The sequence below is a fragment of the Fundulus heteroclitus genome, unplaced genomic scaffold (assembly GCF_011125445.2).
Source record: "Fundulus heteroclitus isolate FHET01 unplaced genomic scaffold, MU-UCD_Fhet_4.1 scaffold_36, whole genome shotgun sequence".
NCBI classification, from domain to species: Eukaryota; Metazoa; Chordata; class Actinopteri; order Cyprinodontiformes; family Fundulidae; genus Fundulus; species Fundulus heteroclitus.
In genome coordinates, this window is record NW_023396770.1 from 2742460 (window position 1) to 2760126 (window position 17667).

Below are 17667 nucleotides of genomic sequence, written 5' to 3' on the forward strand. Positions count from 1 at the left end.
GAGTAAATGTAACTGAGTAAATGTAACTAGTCACTACTATGTCAAAGTTCTCATAAATGAATTATCTTATTTAGAAATTCAGAAAAGCTTTTAAAGTAATCAACACGTTATCTTTGAATAATGAACATTATGTTAAACTCGTGTTTTTAATCAACAGAATGATCACCTTTGAAACTTCGAATGTGAAAACAGCTCCAGTCATGAGATAAAAATTGTATCTACTGTGACAGTTTGGTGACATTTCTGGTCTATCTGTAGTCTAAAGAAGTCGAGTTTAGGAAAGAATAATCTAGTTTTCTTCAGGCAATAGTCGCTTGTTGTCTGTCCTCTGATTGGCCAATTGCGACCCCCTGACAGCTCCTCTCCTAGAAGCTCGTACCCCCTGAGAGCGAAGTGTGGTTGCCAGCTTGGATGAGGGAGTCCAGGGTAACCGGAGAGAAGCTGTCCTGTCCAAAATCACAACTAGTACCGATCATGCTGTCGAGATTCCTCTTTAAGTGCCTTTAATCCAAAATAAGGAAGGTCCAGACACCCAAAAGCAAAAGCCAGGAGAAGCCAGTGAGACCAAAGTGCTTTTGAAGCAGGAAACCTGACTGTCCTGTCGGCTCAGAGAAAGTCAGACGTGACAGAACCCACGGTTCAGAAACACAACAGTGTTAAAAGGACATAACGAGCCACATCTAAAGAACCATGGCTCTGCTCCAGCTCTGTTCATGCCACACCTGAAAGCTAATGGCTTAAAGCTGGGTCCAAACTTTGCATTTTCTCTCATTTTGTTTCTCCTAAACTTTTAGACTTTTTTTTTAAATGTTTAAGAGACCAACCAGCAAACCTTTACAAAATTTTTAAACTGAGTATTTTAAACATTTCTTTGCTCTGTCATAAGACTCTCCTGTGAAAAGTGGTTTGTGGAGTAGAGTTAGCTTTAGCATCTCATGTGTATTTATGTTAGATTAATTGAATCTTAATCTGTTAATTAAATCATAAGTAAGTAACTTTTAGTTTGAGCGAAAATCAAAGTGGTAACCATAGTTCCTGGGGGTTTCGTTTTAATTTATTTGTTTTGTATTTAGTATAAAATGCGTTTCATTTCATGTTGATCCTAATCTGGAGGAATATATTCATAAATGTTGTTGCTGCTTTTTTTTTTTTTTTTTTTTTTATGAGATCATTCAGTCTTTTGGTAAAGAATTCCTCCTTTAGACCGATTTGTGATGGATTACAAGATTACTTATGGACTTTATTATAGTTTAAAGCAGCCTGTCGATGTTACACCTTTTTCAAAAACTGTTATCAGCTCAATGATTTTCTGCAGCACTTGTAACTCTTATCACGTCAAAGTTTAACGTCATTTATGAAGAATTATTTTCGGTTTGCCTCTGATACGATGACCCAGGTCAAACAGGGTCTAAAACTTTATTTCTTTATCTGGGATTATTTTAAGGCATTTAGTTTAATACACTTTATAACAAAGGAGACAGAATTTATTAATCGGTAACGTCTCAAACCGTTACAAACTGAAACGTTTTCTCTTCACACCTGCTGTTATTTTTAGCCAGATTTCCTGGAATTGAACCCTTCAGGATTGTTTTTAACCTTCAGTTTTCCAGACAGATAAGAGGCAGACTTTGCCCCCTTTGAGCTTCTGGACTTTCCGCATGTTTCAGGCTCTGAGTCACTGAGCTGTGACTCACGGCTGCAGCTGAAATGAGGCGGAGATGGAGGAATGCATCCAGGTCAAAGGTGTGCAGTCTGGGCCGGGTCATGTGACCGATGCATCTGGACCAGCAAAACAAACAAACATCTGATGAAGAGGAGCAACGTCTAGCATCTCTACGTTAAACAAACTCCATCCTTCAGCCAAGCAGCCTGGAAACGTCCACCAGACCTTTTTAAAGCGTCTCTTTCTGTCCCTATAGACGCTCAGCGGCCGCTTTATTAGGCACACCCGTCTGATTGCTTGTTGCCACAAAATAAACGAAGTCAGTCACGTGACAGCAACTCGATGCAATTAGGCAGCAAAGACTTGGCAAAAACAATGGGTTGGAGTTTAAACTGAGCATTTAAGTAACTTTGGACATGTAGGCTCAGAATATGGAGTAAAAATACATGAAAGTATGGATCCATTCTGCCATGTAGGTCTGTTTAATGGTATATTTCAACCATTATTGCAATGTAGTTCAACAAAAATGGCCTGCAGAAGAAGAAAATTGTAAACAAAGTTTATTTAAAACAAGAAATGTGACTATTTTTATTTATCAGAATTTTATTATTCAAGAGAATAACTTGAATAACTAATAACTAATAACTAATCAGTCCTTGTTGAACATAAAAGTACAACCAACAAACAAAGTCTATGTATTAAACAGTTTAACCACAACCCTGTGGTGAGATTTCGGAAAGTTTTCGGTAAAAAGTATGATTATATAAACTCTAAAACAAATAATTAAAGTTAGATTATTTCACTGCTGCAGCTCTCTTCCCTTCCATGTGGAGCAAACCCACTTTAAGTGTTTTACCGACACCTAAAGGGCGTCTGATCCATTAAATGTTACATAGCCAAAAACTGCAGACCTCTGCGATTTGGACATTTTATTTTTTTATTGCAATTTTATTGTAAATGTGATTAATTGTGCAGCCCTAGCAGTTAATCACCCATTGAGACTCTGACAGTGGCCAGGGCTGGCTGACTGAAGCGAGGCCAGGCCGTCTGACCACCTGCAGCAGGCGAATCGTCTCAGTCTGAGATGATTTGAGCTGTTTCGTGATCCATTACGCTGCTGGAAAGGCATAATCAGGATCAGCAGCTGCACTCAGGTGGGCTGTGGAGTTTAGACGATACTTGGTTCGGGAGTAAGAATTTTTAGATATTACAAAATATCCCCGTGCAACATGATTTCCCCCCCCCCCCCCCCCATCCAACAGCAGCAGAACAGCAGATCTGAGGCGAGATGCTCTTCAGTTAATAATCCATGTAATAGATAAATCAAAAAATTTTCAAAATGTAAGTTTGCAAAATCTGAATTTTATTTTGTCAGTGAATTTGTTGGGCTTCCATGTAGACAGCAGCAGCAATGCTAAATATAAGTTTAGGAAAATATATTGTCAAAATATTGTAAAGAGGAAACTTTATTTTTTACCATAATACCAGACACTTTAATTTATTTCTTCATGCTTTTTAAGTTGGTTTGAGTTCTCAGCTCATTGTGTAAAACCATGAACAGCAAACATTTACCGTATTTTCCGGACTATAAGATGCACTTAAAATCCTTAAATTTAAAAAAAAAAATTGATGGTGCGCCTTATCTATGATCACCGTTGTGTTTACTGACTGATTTTATGTGGTACAATGCGCTCAAAAATCTTTTAAAGTGTGTAAATATGACTTTGGTTAGCAATGAAGCCGCTCCACTCAATGGCTATTAGGAGCCTTACGGTACACTGTGTCACTACCTGAGGACCCCTGAGCTGTCTACCAGACTGCCTGACTGTAATGTCTAAACTAGAAGTGCATTCATGTAAGGCAGCCTGGAGTACGTGCTAGCAACAATAAACCTATTAAGTTAATTAGATATAAAGTTTATTTTGGCCTTATGTTAGAAACAGGGCAGTGTCCAGCTACTCTGTCCTCCTGATAGAGACGATAGAGAGCTGTGGACGTGGAGGAGACATATTACACAGTTAGAATATTTAGTGCGATTTATAATCCCAAAAATAGGGTAGTTATATTTTCATTATTTACGACAGCAGGGCGGCCATCTTGTTTTACCAGCATGTTTCACAGCTTTTATTTAGTTGCATTTTGAACTCCCAGACAAAATGCTTGACATAAAAGCAAGTTTTCTAAATACGTTCTTTTAATTTCTTATTGTGCAGTTTAAAAAAAAGTAGAAAAAAATGGGTTATTGGGATTTGGTGTGATTTAAAATCAGAGAGATTTTATATTTAAGCCATATGGCCCAGCCCTATAGTTTCTGAGTCCACAGCCTGATATTCTGCTGCTGCAACACGTCTGCTTTGAGGTTTCCACGCCCGGGTATTTGAGCTATTTTTTGCCTTCCTATGACCTCAGACCAACCTACCTTTCCTCCTCAGACCTCTGACACAAAGCAGGTCCACCCTCACAGCTGCTGCTCACTGGAGATTCTCTCTTTTTCTGATCATTTGCTGTAAATTCTAGATTAGACCACGTTCAAAGTTCCTCAATCTCCCCTTCTTCCTCATTCAGCCGCTGCCATGTTTCTTCGGATGGCCATTTGTGGCAACAAGCAGTCAGCCTAATAGTGGTCGTTGTGTCTGTTGGGCAACCTTCCTGTTGAGTAACACGTGTGAACAAACGTCTATTTTTGACCCCCGGCAGCTCGACGTCTGTCTGTCAGGCTGAACTTGATGCGATCAAAGGAAACCTGGTGAATAAAAGCCTCTGGTGCTGAGAATAGGAGCGATCGCGTTAATCTGGGCCTGCAGTCCTCCGTGCTGCAAACAGCTGTGTGGACAGAAAGAAAGTCTTTTGTCTTTAGATCATCGGTTTTAGGTTGAACTTCTCGTTTCCTTTTATAGCGTCGGTTAGTTTGTCTGCTTTTAAACCAAACGCAGGACCGGCACTTCTAGTTTCGCTGCAGTTTTCTGCAGATCTTTGAATGTTGGGGGTTCCTTTTTTATCAGCTTTTTATTACTTGTTGGTTTTTCTAGTTTGACTTGATTTTGTGTCCTTTGTTGCCTTTTTGAATATTTTTTTTTTCATTACCTTTTATTAATGTCATTTCATGTCAAACATATTCAGACTTTATTTTGTCTGCTTGTGTCATTTTACTGCTTTGTGGTTTGTTTTGGGTCATCATGCATGTTTTTTTTTTTTGTTATTTTGTCTCATTTCGAAGCTTTTTTTGGATCCTGGTGGGTTTAATTCTGTTGGGCTTTGCCATAACGGAGCCGAACTGTTGAATCAGAACCAGATCATAAAAAACATTTAGCTGGTTCTTTCTCTGTGAGATTTTACTGTAATTGTTTGTTTTGTTTTTACTAAGTTCTTCCCTTTTTAAAGTCTGCATGCCTGTGTAACTTCAGTAAAGTGTCGGACCAGTGCTGATCTGTGACCCGTTGTGTTCTCCTCAGGCTTTGGACCTGGACAGGGCGGTTCTGTATAAGATCAAGAAGTCGGTGAAGGCCATCCACAATTCTGGTCTTTGTGAGTAAAAACACTGAAAGCCTCTCCTGATCTTTCTGTCCTTCGTTTGTAACTCCAGACTCTAAGCTTTCAGGCTAAATTGGCTCCTAAAAGGGTTCTGGGTTCTGACCCAGTCCATGGTTTAGAACCCAGAACCCTCCAGTGTTTACTCTGTTTAATTAATGCATTTATTTTATCTTGGCTTTAAAATCAAATAAATAATGCAAAGAGTTTCTGCTGGTTTCTGCGTTGTCTGTGCCAAGTAAAGTGTTTAATTTATGAAGTATTAAAATAAGTTCAATCTCCACACAAAGAAAGGGACCCAGAATAGAATATAAAAGAATATAAATTAATAGAATAGAACAGGCTACACGTAACAAGCTGAATTATCAGTAAATCCTATCCATCTAACGGCAGCTTAATATTTCATCCCTCTGCAGAGATCCTCCACAGAAGTGAGATGCATTTACTGTAGATTTTGCAGATGCTTCTGCAGAATCAGAGCTGATAAAATTACCAGATTGGTGTTTTTTTTATGTCTTAATAGTAATTCTACAAAAAAGAATGTCTGTTATTCTATTCCCCAAAAATATTGTGAAATAACTGACAGATTTTAAGAGCTTTTATTTAGTGGAGGTGAACTTTTTGTGACCTTTTTAATTGACTTCATGTCTAATTATTAAATGTCGGTTTTTACTTGACCCCAGGCAGAAATCTCTTTGGCACAAAGACGTTGTTTTATATTAATCCTCTTTTCAGGGTTTACATTTTTCTGCTGTAAAATTTTGATGATATAATTAAAAAAGATTTTAAAGCTTTTATTTTAGACTTTTTGCACATCAGTTTGTCAAAGTGATAATGTTCCAGCTACATCACCACATTTCCATACACGAAAAAACATCTGCAGAAAGTCACAACAGGGATAAAAGTTTAGCTTTTTTGGCTTTTTAAAACATCTGGTAGAAAGAATTATCATTGCTGCTGCATTAATGAAATAGTTTTGTTTCTTATCTCAGATTAACCCTAAAGTTGTTGCTCTTCACCTTTGATTACGGCACACAGTCACCGCGGCATTGCTGTGATAAGCGTCTCATTTATCTCCATCCAGTGTTAATTTTCACTAGGATCTTAAAGACTGGACTCTGTGCCGTCCATAACACAATAAGCAACTGTGCTACATAACGTGGCATGACGTCCACAGGGGGATATATGGGCTGACTAGGAAAAAAATGTTCAGTCAAACTGATTATTTTTGCTTTAACCTCAGCATTAATGCCAGTGATGCCGTTTAAACCTTTGCCCTGAGTTTCATTTTTCACTTTTTTATTTATTATATTTTTCTGCAATTAGTTCTAACACTATTTCTATAAATATATCAAAGTCAAACTTTCTTTATAGAGCACTTTATAACAGTCCATATGGTGCACAAAGCTTTACAAGCTAAAATACAAACAAAAACATGCTGAGATCTTGCTGACAATAGATATAATACAAAAATGTATTGGAAAATAATAGGATAAAAACTAAAAAGTGCATAACAGCACAATTCAAAACAATTTTAAGAGCTGTATAGAAAAAAAAACATAAAATAAACAAAAGTTATCCACAGCTGAACAGATGTTTTTAGCTGTGATTTAAAGACTCCCAGCTCTGTGATGGATTGTAGCTCTAGTGGTATATAGCTGGTATTTTTTGTTATTTTATTATTTATACATTCGTCTACTATTTTTAATTATTTATTAGGCCTGGACTTTTTTATCCTCTGTGTCAGAAAAGTTCAAAAACCTTTTAGTTAGCAGCTGTTCTTGCTGCAGTAGCCTTGGGGGACTTTGACTTGATGACTCGAGACGTGACTCGTTTGTACTAGAAAAAAAACTTTAACTTGAACATTTGACTTGATATTAATTTATGTTTTTAATGTTTTGTGTGTATAGCTCATTGTGACCTGTTAATAACTCGGGACTCGGGCTCGTCGCTCGGATTCGAGTCTTTCCTGCGACTTGGGAAGCGATGAATTTGTCCGATCTCTTGTAGTCGGCTGGTTGAGGAAACGCTGCGAATGATCCGCTCGCAGCTGCGGGTGCGTTAGATTTGTCTGCAGCCGAGTCCAGGCAGGTGGAGTCTCACCTCCCAGCATTCCTCTCATACTGCTTCCTGTCGCGGCACGCCGACGGCAGAGGAAGGAATCCCGTCGCACACACCAGGGAGTCCAGCTCACCGCCAAACACGGCGCCTGAACACGTTTCAGCTCTTCTGTCAGGGAACCGGCAGATTAGAGGTTTCACGATGAACGGACCCTCCAGATGTTCTCCTGGTGAACTCCTCTGGATGCCTGAAGAATCAGAAAGTTTTATTTTTTTTTATAAGTTTCTCTGTTGAAACGTTGTCCTCTCATGTTCGGCTCCTTTTGAAACCAGATCTTCTTTAGACTCACCTGAGCAGCTGAACATGTTTCCCTCAAAGCTTCATATTTTGATTTATTTCAAGCCGCATGGGAAAACATTTATTTCCTCTGTTCGTTATTTGTCTTTATTCATAAATAATGAAAACCAGTTCAATCAATCATCCTAACGAGCGAGCATAGGCAGGGTCCAGCTGTTCTGGTTCTGGCCTCAGAGGTTTTTCAGAACATCCAGCATCATGGTGACCAGGGAACCCAGCAGGTCAGGGAGGAAGTTCTGGTCCAGTTTCCAGCAGGTCAGGTTCTACAGAACCTCCCAGAGTTCTGATCATCATGTGGACCTGGAGAGAGGATGGACCTCCTGCAGACCTACCAGGACATGGACGTCCACCTGGACTGACAGGCTGGACCAGGAGAGCATTGATCAGAGAAGCAGGAGGACCATGGTGGCTCTGGAGGAGCTGCAGAGATCCACAGCTCAGGTGGAATCGTTAATACAGATACTCCTTAAATCCGGCCTTTGTGAACAGAAACATGGCCAGAATAAGCTCTTTGCACTCTGCACAGAAAACATCTTAAAACATGTTAGTGGTAGCATTTTGCTATATTTGACTTTATTAAGACAAAAAAAAGTTCCCGGAATATGGAAAACGGCATCGAGTTTGAAGTTTTAGAACCGGGACAATCCTTCAACACAGCATCTCCACGTTGAAACAGGGCGGTGGCAGCATGGTGCTGTGGGGAAGCTTTTCTTCAGCGGGGACAGGGAAGATGGATGGAGCTGAATCCAGAACAGTTCTGGAAGGAAAACTGTTGGAGTCTGGGGTGGAGGTCCACCTTCCAGCAGCAGAACCACCTAGAACCTGCAGCCAGAGAAATCCACACCACGCCTTCCTTCCTCTTTGCTTTGTGTTCATTTTAGTTTTATTTTTATAGCTCCAATTCATCATACACGTCATTTCAAGGTTCTTTCCAAAGTCATCTCCATCAGATCCTCCAGGTTGGTGAGAAAGTTTCCTCTCTAAGGAAACCCAGCAGGTTGCATCAAGTCTCTCCAAGCAGCATTCACTCCTCCTGAAAGAGCGTAGAGCCACAGTGGACAGTCGTCTGCATTGTTGATGGCTTTGCAGCAATCCCTCATACTGAGCATGCATGAAGCGACAGTGGAGAGGAAAACTCCCCTTTAACAGGGAGGAGAACCTCCAGCAGAACCAGAACCAGGCTCAGTGTGAACGCTCATCTGCCTCCACCCACTGGGGCTTAGAGAAGACAGAGCAGAGACACAGAAAGCACAGAAGTTTGTTGTGTTGTTGTTGGGGTATTATATTAGTAACAGACATTGTAGGTCAGGGGCCCAAAGTTCAGACTGGGGTCCGTTTGCGGCCCCCATCCCAAGTCTAGCATGATGTAATTCTAGCCGACCAGCACAGGTGCTTGATGCCGATGGAGGCTTTTTTTTTTTTATCTCTAATCAAGGCAAAATTATTAAAGACAACAAAGGTATTTGTCCTTTAATATCTCTGTGTTGTGCATTTTCCTGACTTTCAAAGTAAAAAGGAGCAGATGCAGTGACTTTTACTCCATAGCAGACAACCAAACCTGCTTTTATTCCATATATTGTACTTGGCTAAATACAGCCAGAGTTTTATGTGAAAAGGTGAATCTGAGAATAGACTAAATTCTCTATTGAGCCCAAAAGAATTTGCAGACTTGACGCTTTTTAAAGAGGTAAATTTGCGAAGATGATTGTTGATCTTCACATCATTTAAAAATCTAAAAATTTCTTTTGCTTAGTCTGTTGATGGGCTGATAAAGTGATTTACAATAATTTTTAATAATCTTTCATCAATTGCAATAAAACTAAAAAACTCCCACTAATTACACTCTACAAATGAATAAACCATCAGCCGACTACATCAAAGTAAAAGTTGATTTCAAAATGAAAGCTTTATATTACACAGGAAGCCTTGTTATGACGCAGAAGAAATCAGGCAAGCATATTTTTTCTACTTTTTATACCGAGTATAATACGAATGCAGCTTGTCAATAAGTACCTGTGCTTGCCATGAGTTGTTTATTCTTCGTTGTTTGCTTTACCTTTCTTCTGCTGAAAACATTTGTCTCTTCACATTTTTCATGCATATGAAATAAAATAAAGCTTAATTTGCTAAAAAAAAATAATAATAATAATTACAATCTTTTTTTCGGATTTTACCTTTTAAAAATGCATTTTGCTTGAGTTCCCTTTGGCTGCTGTAAACGTCTGATCTGATCACAGCAGCGGATGTCTCCAGGTTACCCAAACCTGCTGGACCCGTGAAAAGCTTCCCAGTGTGACCCGGCGCCTGGTTTTCATTCTGGTTCCTGTGTTGCAGCTCACGTGGAGAACGAGGAGCAGTACGCCCAGTCCATGGAGAAGTTCGGCGCCAGCCACATGACCGATGTGGACGGCGAGCTCGGTGCCGCCTTCCTCAAGTTCGCCGTGTTCACCAAAGAGCTGGGCGCGCTCTTCAAGAACCTGGTAAGCCTGGACCCGCCTGGACGCTTTACTCACCCTAAAGCGGGTTTGGTCGTAGTTCGGGGACATGGACCGCGGAACGCATTTCAAATTGGTCGGGCCCATCAGGCAATACTCAATACCACTACCCATCACATACGCACGCGCCCGCATACACATAAAACACCAGCATCCCCTTGATCACGCAACTGATTTGCGTCACATGACACAAGACAAGCCAATCCATTTTTAGACACCAGAATTTATTGCTTTCTCATAGGCTGTGGTCCCTGAGCATGATAAATGTGTCTGCCATGTTATAATTAAAATCGGCACCGAATTTTTATTTAACTTTTTTTCTGACGTTCCAGCACACACGCCCCGGATTTATTTCCACTTACAATCATTATATTACAGCTAACACAATATTTACAGAATAAAAACACTTTAAAAAGAAAAGTCAAACTCACCCCTGCTCTAAATATTCCCGAAAAAATGTCTCTGTCTGTCATTATGCTGGATGAAGTCCCTGGCTATCCTCCAAGCATCCACTATGGTCAAAAGATCCCTGTGTGTGTGGGCGCACATCAAGCTATTTAGTCTTTTCTGGGTCATTGTTGATCTTAGATAAGTCTTGATACGACGGAGGGACGAGAAACACCTCTCAGCACTTGCAGTGGACACAGCCTTAAAGCTAACTAGCTAACTAAGCTAACGAAGCAAACGAAGTAGCGGTCATAAGCAGCGCAGAGGTGGGAAAACTTTTGTTTACATCACATGACACAATCAGCCAATACATTTTTAGATGGGATGATTTATCGCTTTCTCATTGGAGAATGATGCTGCTGCCATAGACTACTGTGCATTTGAAAAAATAGTTATTGAATAATTTAATTTTATTTATATATATTATTTTACATGTTTGATCATCAAAAGTAGGTAGGGCCGCGGCCCTACTGGCCCTACTGGTTCCGCGGTCCATGTTTGGGGATCTTAATAATGTGCTTTATTAAATGTTTCTCACATCTCCTGCGGCGCTGCACAGCCGCCGTGTGTCTGTGTGGATAATTCTGCCTAAACGAGACGCTCGGCTCTGATTATCTGGTGCCGGCTCTTTAGAGATCTGCGCTTAGACGTCTCTTTGTTTGTGCAGATGCAGAACATGAACAACATCATCACGTTTCCGTTGGACAGTCTGCTGAAAGGAGACCTGAAGGGAGTGAAAGGGGTTCGTGTTTTTGTCTCTGTTTTTATCCACCTGCACACCTCCATGAATCTCCTCCATGTGGCTCTGACCTCTGCATGATTTACTCATCCTGCAGACTCTAGAGCAGGGGTGTCCAAACTTTTCGGTACATGGGCCAAAACTGTCAAACCGAAGGAACTAGAGGACCGAATGAGTTAAATTTTATTTTAAAACAAACAAAAAAATGTATGTGAATTTTTTACCTGCTCTAAAAACACATGATCATTTTAAATAAATTAGATTTTGTTTGTAGGAAATGAAAACACAAATGTGTAAATCATTGTAGATCCAGGATTTAAGAAAAGGTTTTGCTCCTTTGTTGTATTCATCCAGTTTGCCAATTATTTAGAATAATTTAATTTGACTCTTTAACAATAATAAACTTTACTCTTTTGGTCTAGCAATATAAAAGCAGTATTTGGGTCAGTTATTCTTTGTAATCAGCCAATTTTATTAATCAGATTTTAATTCATCAAAGTCTACATTTGAGTAATTAAATGTCATTGGATAGATGTCACTATGAAATTAAAGAGAACGTGTGTTTATTAAAAGATGAATACTTTGTGTTGTACTAAACCTTTTAAATTGTAGGATTTTAACTTTTCTATAATAATTTTGCTGTAATTAAATCTAAAATCTTCCATCTGCATTAGCCACCAAATCTTTCTTGAAATGCAGTGGGGGAGGGTCACACTTTGAACATGCCTGATCTAGAGACTTTAGCGGTTTTCTTACTTTAATTTATCTTCAATATCTGCATTTCAGTGTGTAAAACGCTCCAAATGAAGCTGTTTCAGGAAGGCTTTGCCGTTCCTGCTCCCTGCAGAGGGACGCAGCCGGGAAGAGTTTTAGCTTTTATTGTATTAATGGACGTTTCAGGATAAAAGATGCCCAGCCTTCAGTGCTTTCATGATTTTCTGCTCTACAGAAGAAGAAATGTTGAAACCCCTTTGGTTATTTCTGTGAGAAACATTTTCTAATCAGTTAAATGATTTCTTTACACATTTAGTCTCTGACCACTCCTCTGAATTTTTCTTTAACATCAAACCATGTTTTATAGCTCTAAATTCCCCTTTCTCTGTCTTTTTATTTGTGTTTTTACGTATTTCAATCTGAAATTATGCTAAGCAGAAAACATTTAATAAAAGCCACTCCATTGCTCTTGTTATGCAAGAACTTTTGTTATCAAAGGGAAATACTTCCAGAGTGACTCGATGGTCAAAGTCCTTTCTGTGCCGGTTAGTGGTTTTGACATTTCTGACATCTCTGCTTTCTTTCCAGGACCTGAAGAAGTCGTTTGATAAATCCTGGAAGGATTATGAGACCAAACTGTAAGAACAACAATATTGCTGTCAAATCAGTCCAGATACACTAAAAAAACAAAAACGGTGACACCACAGGCAGATAAAACAGTAAAATTGATGATTTGTATTTGAAAATAATTTTCTTTTTGTCTTGTAAGACGATGATTTAAATGATAAAAGGCAGAGTTTGACTCGTCAGACCTTTGAGATTAGTTTGATTCTAAATTTCTTGCAGAACAAAGATTGAGAAGGAGAAACGAGAACACGCCAAGCAGCACGGCATGATTCGAACAGAGTTCAGTGGAGGAGAAATCGCAGAAGACATGGAGAAAGAAAGACGAATTTTCCAGCTTCAGATGTGTGAGGTCAGTCGTTTTCTTAACCAATGACCTAAAATAAAACACAAGCATCCTGTTTTTAGGAGTGCTGAACCACTGGGTACACTGGACTGGTTCCTGTTGTTCGGTGGCAAATCTGTGGAGCCATAAAGAAAAACAATTAACTTTGAAGAAACATTTTGAGTATAATAAACCAAAAGCTGACTAAGGAGGAAAAAATGACGTCACTAAGAGCTACTTTTAGTCTTTGTGAATACGGGTCCTGGTGTTTCACATCTAAAACCCGGTTCTGTGATATTCCACTACATCAGGGTTCTGCAACCTGCAGCTCCGGGGCCACAAGTGGCTCTTTGGATTGCAAAGGCTGCTCTAAAAGTTGTTTATTCCTCTTAATCTTTCTGAAGTTTTCTCACCTGTGCGTTTCCTCGCTGCAGTACCTGCTAAAAGTGAACGAGATCAAGCAGAAGAAAGGTGTGGACTTCCTCCAGAACCTCATCAAGTACTTCCACGCTCAGTGCAAGTATGTGAGACTCAGGAAGCAAAATCTAGCGTTAAAAAAGGATCCTCCCTGTTTTGTTTATGAATTTATTTTTAATTAATTAAAAAAGGATCATGTATTTCTTTAAAAGGACATCATTTAACTATTTAATGTTTGCTGTTAATGCAGTTTTTTTCAGGATGGGCTTAAAACTGTGGAGAATCTGAAACCGTCCATAGAGCAGATGGCTACAACCCTGACGTCGGTGAGGAACCACAGTTTCAGATATTTTCAAAATTTTATTTTATGTTCACACATATGCGACTTTTAATGTTGGTCTGAAAATGGTTTGTTTCTCTCCAGATCAAACAGACTCAGGATGGAGAGAGGAAGCAGCTGAGCCAGCTCCGAGATGTCCTAAAGACGTCGCTGCAGACGGACCAGAAGGAGGTAAAAAACCTTTTCTATCGCAACACAAATCAAGTTTGACCTCAGAAGGATTCAGGTGGGACAAAAACAAGAAGAAATCTGCGAGAGGGGACACACTTTTCGCAGCTTTGTACTCACAGGAGACAACCAAACCTGGGTGTTTGTGGCATTCTAGACTTAAATATGAGGAAATATGCCCTTTTTTAAAGACATATGGTGTTTAAAATATATATTTACGGTGTTGATGGAGTTGTGGTTGAACCTCAGGACCTTCAGGCGAAGCAGAACGCAGGTTACAACCTTCATCAGCTCCAAGGAAACAAAGCTCACGGCACTGAACGCTGCGGATTCCTTTACAAGAGAAGTGAGGGGTGAGTGAGAACTCCATGTCCCAGAATCCAACGGGAAAGTCACTGTTCTAGATGGTGGACAAAGTTACTTTACCAGAACATGCTTGAATCAGAAAAAAACAACCTTTCCATTTGTTACATCACAACATAAACTTTAGTTTTTGGGGGGGATTTAATGTAATATAAAAACATAAAATAGTGTATATTTGTAGGATTGTGTGTTGTGAATGTGAAATATCTGCTGATTGCGTCCGGTGCAAGAAATATTTTCAGGCTCAAAAAGGACAAAATAAACACTGTCAGGATGAACACTTGGTATATATTGTTTTATTTGAAGATGAATATATGTTTTTTTTTTTTTGTGGGGGGTTTTAGTAGGCCCCCTTTTAAAATGTCATTCACTGCTGCCACAATAAATAAGCCCTAGAGCTTTTTGGTTCGTGGTTCTAAAGGTTGTTTTTGTTTCCTCAGGTTGAGGAAGGTGTGGCAGAAGAGAAAATGTTCGGTTAAGAATGGCTTCCTAACCATCTCCCATGGCACGGTAAGACGAAGTATCCTCTCATCTCATTGGTTCTCCTGCATGACAAGCTCCCGCCCTCCAGCCTGCATGTCCAACCAGAGGTCTCCCCATGGGTTTATCAACTTCATTTGCTATGGGGGAAAAAAGATAGAGCACTTTTAATTTGACTTTATATTTATTATTCCTTTTTCATCTTCCTTCTTTTATTTTTAAGTTTTTACATGAAGAGTCAAGGGGCCAATCAGGACAGAGCAAGCGGAAAAGGAGGAGAAAAAGGAGGAGAAGAAAAAGCATAAGGAAATGGATAAATGAGAACAGGGTGGGAAAAAGAAATGTCTGGATTTAAATCCAACACTGATTAGGGACGTTTTGAGATGGGAGGACTTAATGAAGATTCATTCATATTTTTTTTACCTCAGCCTGGTTCTAAAAGCTTGGTTTTTATATTTATTTTATTTTTTATTCAGGGGTGACCAAAGAGAAGACAACCAACATTTTGTATATGTATTTTTTTCAATATACATTTTACAAAAACTGCATGCCGGCAAAAAGGTTTTCATACCAGTTCTTCGAACTGACCGTAAGGATAAAATATTTTACCTTTAGACACTTTTATGTCAGCAGCTTTAGCCAAAATATTTTTTTTTCTTCATTTTCTTCAATCTACACTCAAATTCAAGAAGAAACACCGTAAATAACATAAAATAGTTTTATCTGAACAAGTTAGTTTTTAAAATGAAGTTAGAGCATTAGTATTTAGTGCTAGCAGCTCTAATTACAGCCTGGGTTTAAACAAGCTGTGGAATTCAAAGTATTTTAAATGCAAGTTAGGTACAAAAACTGTTTTTCCCCATCTTTTTTGTTTTTACTGTTACACTGACTAAAAGATCCATCCATTCATTTATTCATTACTTTATTAGTCCATCCCGTCTTTGGTTTTTCCAGCATCCATATTTAAATTCTGACCACTTCATAAATATCAGTCATATAATCCTTTTCTATGAAATCTACCTAGAAGGAACTGAGAACTCTGGATATTTGAATGAAAAACAAGTGGGAGCCTTCAATGCTAGCATAAAGAATTTAGCAGGTCAATACTAACCTAAGGGGCTATTTTCATTAGTATGGTATTAGCATAATGGGCAGATAGAACATCTTGAGGATTTGTTTATCTATGCTTATTTGTTTCGCTGCGTTTGCTTCTTTATCTCACTATTATTTTGTTTCTTCCAAATCAATCAAAAAACTGATATAACATCATTCACCCACCCGTTGATTTTTCCAGTGTCCATATTTAAATCCTGACCACTGTAGAAATATCAGTGATATGTTGATTGTAAATTTTTGTATTTCTTCTTTAAAAACTACCTGGAAAGCACTGAGAACTCTGTAAACTTAGAGTCTGGAAAAGTCTGGATATTTGAATGGAAAACATGTAGGAACCTTAAATGCTAGCATTGAAAAGCTAGCAGGCTAACACTAAGCTAAGGGGCTATTTTTGTTGGCATGCTAACTCTTGATTCACTCTTACACAGCAGTGCATGCTGTTGGACACAAATTGCAATCATGTTAAACTGATTATAAGATCTTCATGGAACCACAACCTAACGTGGTTCATGATAACAGGCTAGTTACCATATACCATGTAACAATATTCTTAATGTTGAGATTCAAGTACCTGGTTTGGCAGTTATTAAAAGGTTTAGATAAATTGATTAGATAAAAAAAAAAGATTATGGTTCTTGATATTTAATCCTAAGAAGAATCTATCAGTTCCTCCTTGACTTTAAGAACCCATCATGTTATCTTGAAGAGATACAGCAGAGCAATGAGGTGATGGCTCTGGAGTAAAAGTCAGCAAACTGCTGGATGTTGTGGTCATACATCTGGACCGACACTGGACTTCAGGTCCACTTTAACTGGTGCAACATGAAAGTGAGAGAACCTCTGGTCATTATCTGAGGAGCATAAATGTTCCTGTTTAGTGTTAAAACCTGTTAAGACCTGAGTTACCAAATTTTTTATAAAGCATTTATTGGTTTAGTTGTGTCACATCTTCACTGCTTCACTGACCTCACAAAGTTATTGGGTCATTGCAAAATTGCAAACATGAGAGTCCATAAGCCTAATATGTGCTGTGTTAATTTGTCATGTTTCAGTGTAATCCTCTAAATGGCTCCAAATGGCTTCTGCAAAAAGTCGTGGGGAAATCTGGATTGCTAGATTTAGTTTAGTCAGAGTAGATTTTTAAGTCATTTATCAACTAGGGACCAGGAAAAACGTACCCTTTCGGATTGAAATAGTTTTGGAAATGTCTTCTAAATGTGGCAAATCATTCCAGTTTAGTTTGGCTGGTGTCTTGTCATGCCCTTGTCTCATCTATCTGTCCACTTGTTGTTCAAAAGCCCAACAAACCTCCTGCCAAGCTCAACCTGCTCACCTGCCAGGTGAAGAGTAATCCTGAGGAGAGGAAGAGCTTCGATCTGTTTTCACGTATGCTGCAGACGCATTTTTTCCACATATTGAATCAATGTAATAACCGTGTTTTCATCTAAACCTGTTTCTTTCTCTCTTCCAGATGACAGAACCTACCACTTCCAGGCCGAGGATGAGGCTGAGTGTCAAGTGTAAGTTCTCATTCTGGAAGCCTTGGTTGCTGGCAGTGCCGTTGCCGTTTGTTCTGACATGAATCTGTGTGTTTCAGCTGGGTGTCGGTGCTGCAGAACAGCAAGGAGGAGGCTCTGAACATGGCCTTTAAAGGAGATCAGAGTGAAGGAGAGAACAACATTGTGCAGGAGCTGACCAAAGCCATCGTCTCGGAGGTGAAGAAGATGAAAGGCAACGACAGCTGCTGTGATTGCGGTGCCCCAAGTGAGTCCTCATACCTCCAGCTAATACTGCTGCTTTACATACACCTGCTGGACTTACAGTCACTAG

The 17667-nt window shown here is 39.2% G+C and overlaps 1 protein-coding gene across 1 annotated transcript in view; it reads left to right on the plus strand.

Annotated features, from left to right (window-relative positions):
- asap2b (ArfGAP with SH3 domain, ankyrin repeat and PH domain 2b) overlaps positions 1–17667 on the plus strand; it is a 48029-nt gene that overhangs the window by 10864 nt on the left and 19498 nt on the right. Inside the window, exons 2-14 of the mRNA XM_036130418.1 lie at positions 5116–5188; positions 9944–10089; positions 11219–11293; positions 12593–12642; positions 12851–12980; positions 13388–13473; positions 13621–13696; positions 13795–13881; positions 14128–14231; positions 14682–14751; positions 17136–17223; positions 17309–17357; positions 17435–17601. Of these exons, the coding sequence (XP_035986311.1) occupies positions 5116–5188; positions 9944–10089; positions 11219–11293; positions 12593–12642; positions 12851–12980; positions 13388–13473; positions 13621–13696; positions 13795–13881; positions 14128–14231; positions 14682–14751; positions 17136–17223; positions 17309–17357; positions 17435–17601 (1201 nt within the window). The remainder of the gene's footprint in view (positions 1–5115; positions 5189–9943; positions 10090–11218; positions 11294–12592; positions 12643–12850; positions 12981–13387; positions 13474–13620; positions 13697–13794; positions 13882–14127; positions 14232–14681; positions 14752–17135; positions 17224–17308; positions 17358–17434; positions 17602–17667) is intronic.